Here is a 12,269-nt window from a genome sequence, read left to right as displayed (position 1 = left end):
TGGGAGGAGGAAATGGCGACCGGTATTCACCGGAACTTACTTGTCTTGCTGAAGGAGCGAAAGTTTGAGCTGAGAGTCCCCGGCATGCTACGCGCTGTAGCTTCTTGCTTGCTAGCCCGCTAGCCTACAACCATAATGTGAGTTACACCTTCCAAACAAATCTTCCTCTCACCAATTCACTATTTAAACATCATACACAACATATACACGGCTTAACTTGTGAATGGGATAAAAGTTCATTTTGCAGTTGATGTCACACATCGTCATCCTCATCGGATGACTATCCATCTATCCATCCATCCATCCATCCATCTATCTATCTATCTATCTATCTATCTATTGAAAGATTACCTTTATCTTTGTAATCTTGTGCGTGTTCAAATAAATCAAAGATGAGATTCTTGTGAAGAGGGCCCTTGCAAGGTTGATTTATTACAGAGATCTCTGGTCATACAATTGCATATCACCCAAGCAGTGTCATCCAAGATGTGTGTGTGCTCTTTTGCCCACACAGCCTTTTTATTCAAAACAACAGGAAACCCCTCTGTCCTCCCGTGAGGTACAGAATCAGATTACATTCTCCCAGTATACTAGATCGTCCTTGAACTTTTGAAAAACGGATTTCTGACGAAAAGGAACTAGACTTCTTAGATAAACATACGAAACATATTAACTTTCTCATGTCTGGGAAAACAGTAGAAAAGATAGCAAGAATGTCAAAAGCATTACTCATCAGGTTATATTAGGTCAACATAATTACACCTACATCAACACATCTATAATGAAATCTAAAACAGGTAAAATGTAAAATAAAACAGTAAAAATGTTAACAATGTCAACACTATCTATCTATCTATCTATCTATCTATCTGTCTGTCTGTCTGTCTGTCTGTCTGTCTGTCTAAACTGTGAGGTGTGGTTGCTCTCAGTGACAGTTCGAAAACAGCATATGGCCTTCAATCAATCAATCAATCAATCAATCAATCGCATACATGCTTTTTAATTACACAAGGATTTTTTCTATTTGTAGGCTGCCCGGGTCCCCATCACCCGCAAATAGCAGCGGCACATTGTATAGAATATATATTGTGGTGATATTTCTTATTATTTTGTCTTCATGAGCGTACTCGGTATTGGAGTAATCCAGTTACATTACTTTAATATTATGGTGCTTGGTGTACGTTATTAACAAAAATTTTCAGCAGGTAACTTGTAACTGTAACAGAATACATTTTAAAAGTAACCCTACAAACCCTGCCCAAGAGTTTGTCAGGAGGACTCCAATTATTTCCTTTTTTTGAGAGAGAGAGAGCTCAGCATTGTTCATTTGGTAATCTTACCGATTTGATATGTCATCATCATTGCGCTATCTTCTTCTTTTTTTTTATGTGCGTGAGTATGTGTGTGTATATGTACGCACGTGTGAGTGTGTGCTCATTAATTCACCTAAAACCTATTAAAAATCCCATACCGTTCACCTAAGACGAATACTACAGAATCCCGCGAGAGTCGTGAAGTTGTCAGGAGACCCGAGGAAGGATCAAAGAAAAGAAAGAAAAGTGAAATCCAGCACCGACCAGACATCACCTACTACTCACCGGGTTACCAACCAGAGTCTTTCAGCAACCCCAGAAACATCTAAATTCCAACAAATTAGGGAGACCTCAAGAGACCAAAAGAAAGATTAAAGAAAGGAAAGAAGGATAGATGAAGCAGAGTGAGATCCACAGACATCAGCTTTTCTTATCACTTTTGCCTCAATCTGGAAGGTATTGTGCTTGTATTGCTCCCAAAACACTCAGTGACATCATGCTCTGGTAGTTCATTTCCATTGTAATTGTCCAGAAAAATGTTTGACAGTCAACTGAGGAGCGTGGCTTTCGTGAAAGGTCAATTAGCAATTACTAGACCTACCATTCTATAAAACAATGTATGTTGATGTGATAGAACTTTTTTTTTGCATATCATTGAAATATTTTTTTTTTTAATGAATGAATTATTTGTTTACTAGATGGCGCTAAATAATACACACTGTCTCCTTGACTCATTAAATAACTTTAATATCTTATAATTTTGACTTTTTTTTCTGACAACATTTATTTCTCTTGCAATTTTGTGTGTTTTTTTCCCCATCTCATTATTACTACCGGTACTTAAATTCTTTTATTACATTTTTTTTCTTCAAAATGTTATGATTTTACTGTAGCAGAATGTTGTTTTCCCACCATATTGACTTTATATTATTATTATTATTATTATTATTATTTAATTATTATTTTATAGACTATAATTATTTAATACATTTTAGTCTTTTAATTACAACTTTAGTTTTTTTCCCCCAGACAATAATTCTCTTATAATTTTGACTTTTTCCTCATAATGATCTTATATAATGTGGACATAAAAATATATTTCATCCAATAAAATGACAACTTATTTAATATGTATTTTTTACTATTTGTAACACAAAAAAAGTCGATTTGAGATACAAGCAGTTCAGGGAACAAATTCACCTCATAGGTGAGGGTATGCATACAAGCTTTTGATTGGCCGGACAGCGGCTAAGGCGACATGGCTCAGGGCATTCTAGCTCTCAGGGAAGAGCGACTCTAGAATGCGAACCTGAGAGACGGCCACGGTCAGGACCAGCACCATGCTTAAGCACGACCAGAAGGTGACCCTCCATAGGTTATTGTCCTGCAGGTGCTGGTCCTTGGTGTCGAAGGTCCTCAGCATGAGCTGGATCACGCGGCCCCTCTGGATTTTCTGGTGCAACACGCCCAGGCGGTCCTGCGGGACGCCACCAAAACGAAAGATGCACTGAATGAGTGGTGTCAATTTTTTGGAATGCATTTATTAGGTAGTTGAATTGAATATAAAAATTCCAAGACATTTGCATCAGAGGCACATCCATAGCACAGCCCCACCAATTTGAACTTTCTCTCCCTGTAACAACTTTAAATAATGTGGACAAAAATACAAAATGTCAAGCAATAATAATAATATGAAACCTTGTTTTTTTTCCCATGGTAGTATTATTTTTCCAATTTTTGCAGGCTGGGTCCTTTATATGCTCTGTTATAAACTCTACGATTTTGACGTGTATCTAACCTTGAAGTCCTGCAGCTTGTCCTCCAAGGTTTCATTTGTGACCACGTCAGCCACAAAGCCCTTGTCTTCAGCCGCGTTGTTGGGACTGCTGATGAGCAGCGTGAAGAACAACATCTTCTCTTTCATCTTACTGAAACTGTTGTCGAAGCACAGCTGGTAATCGCCTTGATCGGTGGACTCCAGCCTGCAAAGTGTGAGAAATTGATCATATATATGCTCAGGTTATATACTAGGGGTGTGCCAAAAAAAAATCGATTCTCATAAGAATTGCGATTCTCATTTAGCACGATTCAGAATCGATTCAAAATCGATTTTATTGAAATTCTTTTATACTGTCTTCCCTTTGTTTGTGTGTGCCTTTATTGGGAGCGCTGTTCATGTTGTACTCGATTTGGCCACTTAGGGGCAGTGTGGTTCCACGCAGTCTAATACACTGTTAAGTTGTAGCCACATTAGAGAGTAGAAGGAAAAAGTCACGATCAAGTTATTCCAATAAAAGTTGTTTTTTTGCATCGTGGAGCCGTTCTTTTGAGTTATAAAAGTGCTGCGAGTAGAGCACTAATTAGCATTAGCGAGTCAGACTGGAGTAAATCATTACGATTCCTTGAACATCTATAAATTGAAGCAAAAATCATTGTCAATCAAATCATTTTGAATCAAAAATCATTCTTAGGCGAAAATCGATTCTGAATCGAATCGCACACCCAAAAATCGGAATCGAGTCGAATCGTGAGACATTCAAAGATTCCCACCCCTATTATATACAGTAATTGTTAATGTTGCTCATTTAGATCCTGAATGAACATGTGTCATCATATTACTGAATTGAACTATTAATGACCTTTTCTCCTCTTAAAGACCTCAGACAGAAGTTTAGACAGAAAAACATCAAGGTTGTCTTACAATAAAAGTGCTTACTAGTACAAGATGTTGAAATGTGAAAAACATCACCAGTTTAAATGAAAGTGATTCATGATTAATGAAAAACAAAACAACTGACCTTCAAGGGCTTCCTCTTTTTTTGAGACATTCGCTAATCACATGTGAGCGGTGTCTTTAGCTAGACCGAGAAGGAAGGGCTTATCACTATACTGTATAGCAGTCATTGTTTTGCAAGTCACAAGTAAGTATCAAGTCTTTGCCCTCAAGTCCCGAGTCAAGATTGATAAGTCCTGAGTTGATTCACAAGTCCTACACTTTTGAGTTTCAAGTCCTTTCGAGTCATTTTAACAACATCGTAGATTGTATTATTTCGGTTGACCATCAAAGTAGGAGTCAGGGAGTGAACCCGGTGGGGATGCAGCAGATTACCGTGTTTGCAATGTGTTACCAGTGAGCTTACAGTCTCATTAACTATGCAGCTAGCAACGATAATTAGCCGATAAATTGACATTTGTACAACTTCAGATGTAGAACGAGGTTTGAAGTTGTTGCCTCTCCGTCAATGCTCTAATCTTGGACACACTTCAATTCATTTTTTGTTGACCACCTCATAGTTTTTATATACCCAAACAACTAGTGGTGCAACGGATCACAAAAGTCACGGATCGGATTGTTTTTCTGATCAGTAAAAAAATAAAATGAAAGCAGATAAATAAAACTTTGTCTTCATTTGCTTGCTTGCTTTTCCCCATTAAATTATATATATATATATAAACTCAAAATGTCCAATTTGGCTGTTAGGCTTTAGTAACAGTAAGTGCAATATAAGGCAAGATACAGTATATAATTATTTTTTACATAGTCCATGCATAAAATAACAAGGTATCCTACCTTACGTTATATTGCCATATAATATTGGCCATATTGAGTTGAATGTTGTGTTTGTTTTTTTAAGATAGTGTTTTAAAAAATAATTATAAATGAAGTTCTATTCATCTTTTCTTTTCTTTAAATAATGAAAAATACTTCTACGTGCAATTTAAGGCACATCCCCTTTGTTGAAACATGAAGAGTGAATTACAAAGTGGCAAAGGTCCACAATATTGAAACCAAAATAAAGAAAAGCAAGCCAAGCAACAGCTGTCAAATGAATGTTGCAAGCCAGGCAGCCGATGCTAACGCTAGCTGCTAGTCACGAACGCCGGAGACTTGTACCGTATCATACAATGACGGCGTAATTAACTTGTGCTTTCTTTGTGTCCTTATACTTTCAGGTTGGCATTAAGATAATGGTGGTAGCAAATATGTAATTTCAATAAAAAACATCGATAATGCAAGCCGACATGTTAATGGAAAATCAAGCGTGCCGCCATGTAGGAAGACTTCAAAGTAAAATCCCACCAAGGCTGTCAATGCTAGGCAATCCTGGCCTTGTTGCCTTCCATGCTTCCAGTTCCACTTCGCTCTTTTGAGTTTTCACATTCAGGATCTCTGATGAGCTGACAGATTTGAGGACCATCAAATATGCTATCTACCTATCTTGTCTCTTCCTACCAAAGGATTGTTGATGACAGGCCAGTCCTTCTTTGTCTAATGCTGAGCAGTGTCCCTATTATGTCAGGTTTATTTTTGCAAGATCTGGTTAAAATCTTCAGAATTTGTTTGCTCTAAGAAATATATAAGAATTTTACATCATATGATGTGAAAATACTAGAGATGGGACAATGAAGCCTTGTGAAGCTTTTGAGGCTTTCGGCTGATTGATTTGGAAAAAGAGTCGAAGTTTCAAAGCCCCATAAGATAGATAGTACCGGTGACATCTGGTGGTCAGCTGGAGTCATAGCAGCTATAATCTTCAAAGTGATTCGCCTGATTGATTTATATTCCAACATAACACCAGTACATTCAGTCTTACATTTGTGTCTGTCTAATGATCATCAGGTACACATGGAATTGTTGCAATATTTTGACACTGTACCAGTACTATGGTTCAATGTGATGTCCTGTTACTCAACACACAGCTGACACCGCGCCAAAAGGTTTGAATCAGTTACGTCATTTCCGGTATCTCATTAGCGCGCATAAAGCCGCATATGTCATCAGCACGTGATCACGGAGGTTTCATCGGGGCTTTTGATACATTGTTTCGAGCAGTCTGTCTCACTCGGCTGACACATGCTCCGGAGTCTCAGTGTCAAACGTCCCATCTCTAGAAAATACCGTACATGTGATCAAAAATGTATGCTATGATTTGTGTATCATGCTTAGGTTTGTTGTTTTGGCTGTGTCCTGTCTTGCTCGTTAGGTTTTGTTTGCACCTGTGCTCGTCAACCTGTTCCCTTGTGTCATCCAATCATCTCCCCCAGCCACTTGTGTCTTGTCCAGGTGTCTCTCGTTGTCTTGTCAGTTGGCTCGTATTTAAGCCCGTCCACACGACCGCCAGTTTCAATGTATTGTCACAAGTTTCTTACCTTTTAGGCAGTTCGTCCACACGATGGCGCAGTTTCGGAGCTTGAAACTGATCATTTTTTTAAACCAGGTTCCAGAGTGGAAAGATTTCAATACGCGCCCCGTACGTGTCCGTCTGGACACCATATGCAGGATACTCCTCCAGCGATGACGTCATGGTCGCACATTGATGACGTATGCGTCAATTCTCGCAAACCATCAGTCTGTCAACAACAATGGCGGATAGCCTTGTCGTAGTTGTTTTGCACGGTCTCCTTAGCTTGCTTATGCTTTTGCAGCAAAATATTTTGCTTCTTTATTCCCACGTTCGACAAGCGGTGTTGTACTTGAATCACCTGCTATTGACACTTTTCCCGTTTTGTTTTTCATGTTTTGATACATGGAAAGACATGTTTGCTCTGTAGATTGCATTAAAGTAAAAAAAAAAGTGTTCGTCTTCTTTGCTGATTCTTCTTCTACGCTTTCTGTTAACTCCCTGTGGCTGCGCTACAGCGCCAGTCCAGGCTTGGCATATACATTGCAGCCGTTAAACGTCTTCTTTTGGACACACGCAAGTCTTGAAATGCTTCTGTGTGTACAAGATTTGTTTGAGGAACGAAGCCGGTTTTGCTTCCGTCTGGACGGGGCATTCATTTCCTGGTTTGCGTTCAGTCTTTGATGAATCATTGTCATTGTCACCACTCTTGTGTTTTGTTGTTACTTTGATTTTTGGTCTTTTCAGAACTTTGTTGGTTGTGTTTATTTAGAGGTTTGCCCAGTACCCCTGTTAGTGTTTCTGTTAAATAAATTGTGTTCCGTATTCCTTGCATCCCTGCCGTGGTTTTCCTGCCTCCCTGCATCCACGGCAACCATGACAATGTATCAGTTCAGAAAGTTGACCTGACTGAGCAAAACAATGTAATTTTTGGATTCAGCACATCAAAATTTGTTGTTGACCAATGAGTCACTCTGATAATAAAGGATACCAGCAAATAAGGGGACTGTATGTACTATGCACAAGTACAGAAAGATAGAGAGTAAAAAATAAAAAAAACTTTAAGGGTAATTTTAGGGGAACATATTATTCACGGGACATGATCAACATTAACATTACATTAACTAATGATGATCACAATTTGATTTCCATGATTTCTTTCTTATGGGAGAAGAATCATTTTTTTGTGTGTTTGAGGTGAGGGGTTTGAAATTACGTGTGGATGGCGGCACTTTTCCTGCGGTCCTCAAACTCTCGGCGGCCTTTGGGTGAAATCATGGTGAAGCTCACATCCTGATTCGGCTGGCCAATCACCTGAAACACACACGCAGTTATTTTCCTCAAAAATATTATTATGGGACTGCTGAGCAAGCAGGCACATATTACTATCCTAAGAAATGGGTTTATTTTTGCACCGGCACAAATGAGGTATCAAACGATGCGGCTCGGTCTGACTCGGTGCGGCATTATTTTTCTAGGAATTCCGAGTTACCATGGCGACGCAATTCCCCAAAAACTCCCAAAAAAAGTCCCATTGGAATGAATAGGAAACCCAAAGTGATCAAATCAGATCAAGCACCTTTTTCCAAGACAGACTGCGCCCGCATACGTTAACCGACCGATATGAATTTTAGCTCATTTTGTTGCAATTTTTCCCATCTTTAGCTCAGTGTCAAAAAAAATGTAAGGAATGAAAGCTCTCCCCCCCCTGTGTGGGTTCAAAGACAGTGAGCGAAAGGGAGACAAATAGGCTTTTAACATTGGTGTGTATTGGGTCGGCTTCAGTGGCGCAATTAACCTTTGAGTGGCGGGAACCAAAAAATCTATTTCCAAAAGTTTCACTTCAACTCGTCACCATGGCCACAATCTTTGCTTACTAGACATCAAATTCTCACATTTTGCAGTTACAAGTGTCTGCTTTCAGACAAACCTACTTTTATTTGGCTAAGGTGTCATTTAGTACCTTTATTTACACTTTAAGCGAGGAGAAGTCGGACTTACTCGCCTATCTTTTCCATGTTAATTTCGCCGCCTTTTTCTCTTCATTTTGGATAAATCATAAGTTTTCAACCTGCTCTCATTTGGTCATTTTTCATCCGATTAAAAAAATGAGAACATGCTCTCGTTCCCCAAACCCTTGCCGTTCTATCAAGAATCATTTCATTCATTTCTGGAATCTGCATCTTCAACCGGTAAGTCGTGAGAGGCTTTTGTTAGAGGTGTGTGTCTCTCATACAATATCAATGGAATGTGTGTGCGTGATGTCTCCAGTATGTTAAAGTTCCAATGTGTGTGCGTGAATGTGCATGTTTCTTAAAGGGACAGTAAGATACTTTTAGTTTATGTTGATTATGGTTAACTTCCACATTTCTTGACCGATTCCAGTCGTTTAAATTTTAAACTGTTCAGCTCATTTACATTTTTTTAAATACATTTTCTAAAAAAAACACAACATTATTCTTATTATTTTTTTAATTAAATGGAATGGACTGCTATTTAAATACTGCTTTTTTAGCTATTACAAGTGCTACTACTAAAAGTCCTACTACTACTACTATTGCTACAAGTACTACATGCGTCTTTCCACCTTGCAAGAGTCAGCAGTCCCATTCAAAATTTCCGCGGGAATTTTCTAGTTTTCTGATATAATGTTGAATTTGGAGATGACAGTCCTGCTACCTTTGTGATGCTTAATTATGGTGGCTAAGTCTCAAGTGACCAAGTGTAGCACAACTCGTTTAACCGTCCAAAAGCATCACTGCCGAAGTGTATGACGTGGCTTGGCTCAGTTCCAAGCAGAACGCATGCAAATCACCCAGCACCCACACTTCCTGTCGAGAATGTCACTCTCAAACTCAGCGTGTTAAAATCATGTGGTAATTAAAAGTGACAGAATCTGACGAAAGTGCTGTCAACAGCCGCACCTTCCCACAGTAACAATGCAACTTGACGAACAAATAGAAAACGTTTCACAATTGTACATCTCCATCCCTTCTTTTGTTATCTTAGCAAGAAGATATTAAATTATTCAGTTGAATCTCAATGTTGTTCTTTATTTTGGGGTGTAAATCCACTTTGGCCACTAGGTTGCAGCACACTATTTTGTTTAAAACTATAAATTTGAAAGAAGAAAAAGAAGAAAAGTCAAGTCTTTCAAGCCCAGCCTAATTTTTGTAGAAGAGATTATGGAATGTCTCAATCCTCTGCCATCCTGCTTTTTACGCCTACAGAAAGCAATCTATAGGCTGCGGTGGAGGACGTTCGACTGTATTACATAATTGAGGCAAATTATGTCAGTAGAACAGAACATTTTGACTTGGCAAGATAGCTAAGTTAAAAAACACACAGATGCCTTAAAACTAGCGTATTTATAATACCTACAACTATAGAATGATGGCACAACGTATTTTCTCATAACCAGTAATAATTAAAAATCAATATCGATTGATACGTAATGATGTCCTATATATATATTTTTTTGATTAAAGACAAAAATGCTTGAAGAAATGCTCCAACACACAAACTGGCTATAGGAGAAAGAAATCTTTCTGTATAGTTTACTCTGATTTGGAATATATTATCTTGGTTGGATTTTATTCTTTGCATTATGGTCACTTGAATATTTTAACAAGGCGCTTACTTGGCCCAAACTCAATCGAACTAACTCCATGATGTGTTTGCTGTGAAAGAACACAAAGTCTCAAAAGTCAAGTACATTTGGGATGAACTAGACCGGAACCACTGAGGAATCGAGTGGGCTAACTTCAATTTGGAAAATACCGAAACTGGTCTGAATCCAATTTTGACAAACACTATAAGGGAAATTGTTGCACTCAGCACTTCTTTTCATCTTAGAAGCCAGAACATCTGCATGTCATCACAAGTGAATGTTATCTTTTGTGAAATACTGATAAATTTGATGTTTGGATGTAGGCCATTATTGCACTGAACCAAAGATCAGCAACCTCAAATACCCTAGAAATCTTTTTAAGTGAAAAAGAAAACACCAGGAGCCACAAATAATTTTTTTTAAATAATGTTTCCTTTTAATTTGTTTTAGTGTTAGTTTTGGCTTAGTTTAAAAAAAAAAGTTTTCGTATTAGTTTTCATTTTCTTCTCTATACGGAGCATTTTGTCAATTGCAAGATAAAAAAATAAAAATAAATAAAAAGTCCCTATGTATTGTGTAATAATAAATATCAAGTAAACTGCAATTCCCAAATGACTTTCCTACTCCCGCATGGCCCTACAAGTAGCTAATAGTGTAATAAATACATTTAAAAAAATAAACCCCATAAGAGCAGATATAATATTAATTTAAAAATATGAAAACCAAGGGCATTTTTGCTGTAAGTATAGTTTGTTTTAGTTTCTAAATGTAGAATGTAGTTTCAGTTAGTTTTCACTTTCTTTGAAAATAAATGTCTTCTTTTTTTTCCTATTTCATTAATGGAAATGTTTTTTTCTATTTTAGCTTGCTACGTGGTTGGCCTTCGTTAACGATAATAAAGTTGCTGCCGAACACGCAGTCAGCTGTCGACTTGACTAAAAAGGACTATTTGACTTAGCAATGAGAAACATACTGTATATTTTCACAATAGGCGCCAGTTATAATATTAATTTTACCTTGGTAATGTAATTTTTGCTCCCGAACCTCAACATACAGCATCAGCACAAAAGGGCTGTAGATGTCACCTTCATCTTCACAAACTATTGCAGGCTGCCGTCTGTATTGTTGGTAGCATTAAAAATTCTGTTTGTGTTATGTTTAAACTTTTGAAAAATGTCCTGCTTTTAATAAGACTTCTTTCGGTTACTGTTTTTTGTTTGTTTTTATAGCAGTAATAAATCTTGATATGACACTGAAATCACAGCGGTTCAACACAAGCTATGAGCAAAGACCAACGCCACACTTTTCAGATTCCAAATCTTCTTTCACATATGGAGCTAAAACACACACAAAGCTACTACAAGTGAGACAAAGTACTGTACTTGGTATTCAAACTCCAGCCTGTTGTCCTTGTCTAGGGTTTGGAAGAAGCACTCTTTGCTTCCGGCCGGTAACAAGAAGGTGAACTCTATGTCTTCACTGGCCGCTGACGACAAATCCGGGGCCACGTTCACGGCCAGAAAGGCCACAAAAGCCAGCCAACACGTTCGCGCCATTGTCCAAATCGCAGTGAGCGCAGGGACGAGACGCTCCCGTCAAAACCTGCTCAGCCTGCCCAGCTCGAATCATTCTTGTTCGTTTGCCTGCAGCTAATTGCCGAGCGAGCGTCTGCCATCCGGCAGCACCAGATTGTCTGGATGGTCGTGCTAGGCTAGTGTTAGGGGGAAACTGGCAAGCTTGGAAACGTTCACCTGAATATTACGCTGTGACATTTCGCTAGATAGGAAGGTGAAGGTAGGTATGGCGGATAGAAAAAGTCTACACACCCCTGTTTAAAAGCCAGATTTTTTTTGTAATATAAAAAAATGAGTCGGTTTCAAAAACTTTTTCCACCTTTAATGTGATCCATCCAAAATCTGTAAAAAAAACAAAACATAATAATAATTTAAAAATCACTTGATATGAAAATGAACACTTTTCAAGCAAATGAGATAATATAGTTGCACAAGTCTGCACACCCTTGGGATGTGTCCATGTTCACGTTCACGTTCAAACACATTTTAAATGGGAGTCATAGTCAGCTACCCCTGCCACCGTTTAAGTGCCTCTGATTAACTCATTTACTGCCATTGACAGCAATAGACGTCAAAAATTAATTTGATCTATTTCTATAACTTTTTTTCCACTTTTGTTAACAAGAGTATGAATACCTAGAATTTTTTT

The 12,269-nt window shown here is 38.1% G+C and overlaps 1 protein-coding gene across 1 annotated transcript; it reads right to left on the bottom strand.

Moving 5' to 3' along the window:
• Positions 1-414: 414 nt before the first annotated feature.
• LOC144045083 (transmembrane emp24 domain-containing protein 1-like) lies at positions 415-11,772 on the bottom strand. The gene is made up of 4 exons (XM_077559888.1): positions 11,429-11,772; positions 7,653-7,750; positions 3,112-3,295; positions 415-2,790 (listed from the first exon to the last, which is right to left on the bottom strand). Exons 1-4 carry the CDS (start codon positions 11,600-11,602, stop codon positions 2,587-2,589), a joined length of 660 nt encoding a protein of 219 aa, XP_077416014.1. The 5' UTR covers positions 11,603-11,772; the 3' UTR covers positions 415-2,586.
• Positions 11,773-12,269: the final 497 nt, after the last annotated feature.

The sequence above is a fragment of the Vanacampus margaritifer genome, chromosome 2 (genome assembly GCF_051991255.1).
Source record: "Vanacampus margaritifer isolate UIUO_Vmar chromosome 2, RoL_Vmar_1.0, whole genome shotgun sequence".
NCBI classification, from domain to species: domain Eukaryota; kingdom Metazoa; phylum Chordata; class Actinopteri; order Syngnathiformes; family Syngnathidae; genus Vanacampus; species Vanacampus margaritifer.
This window is presented reverse-complemented; position numbering and strand designations above follow the sequence as displayed.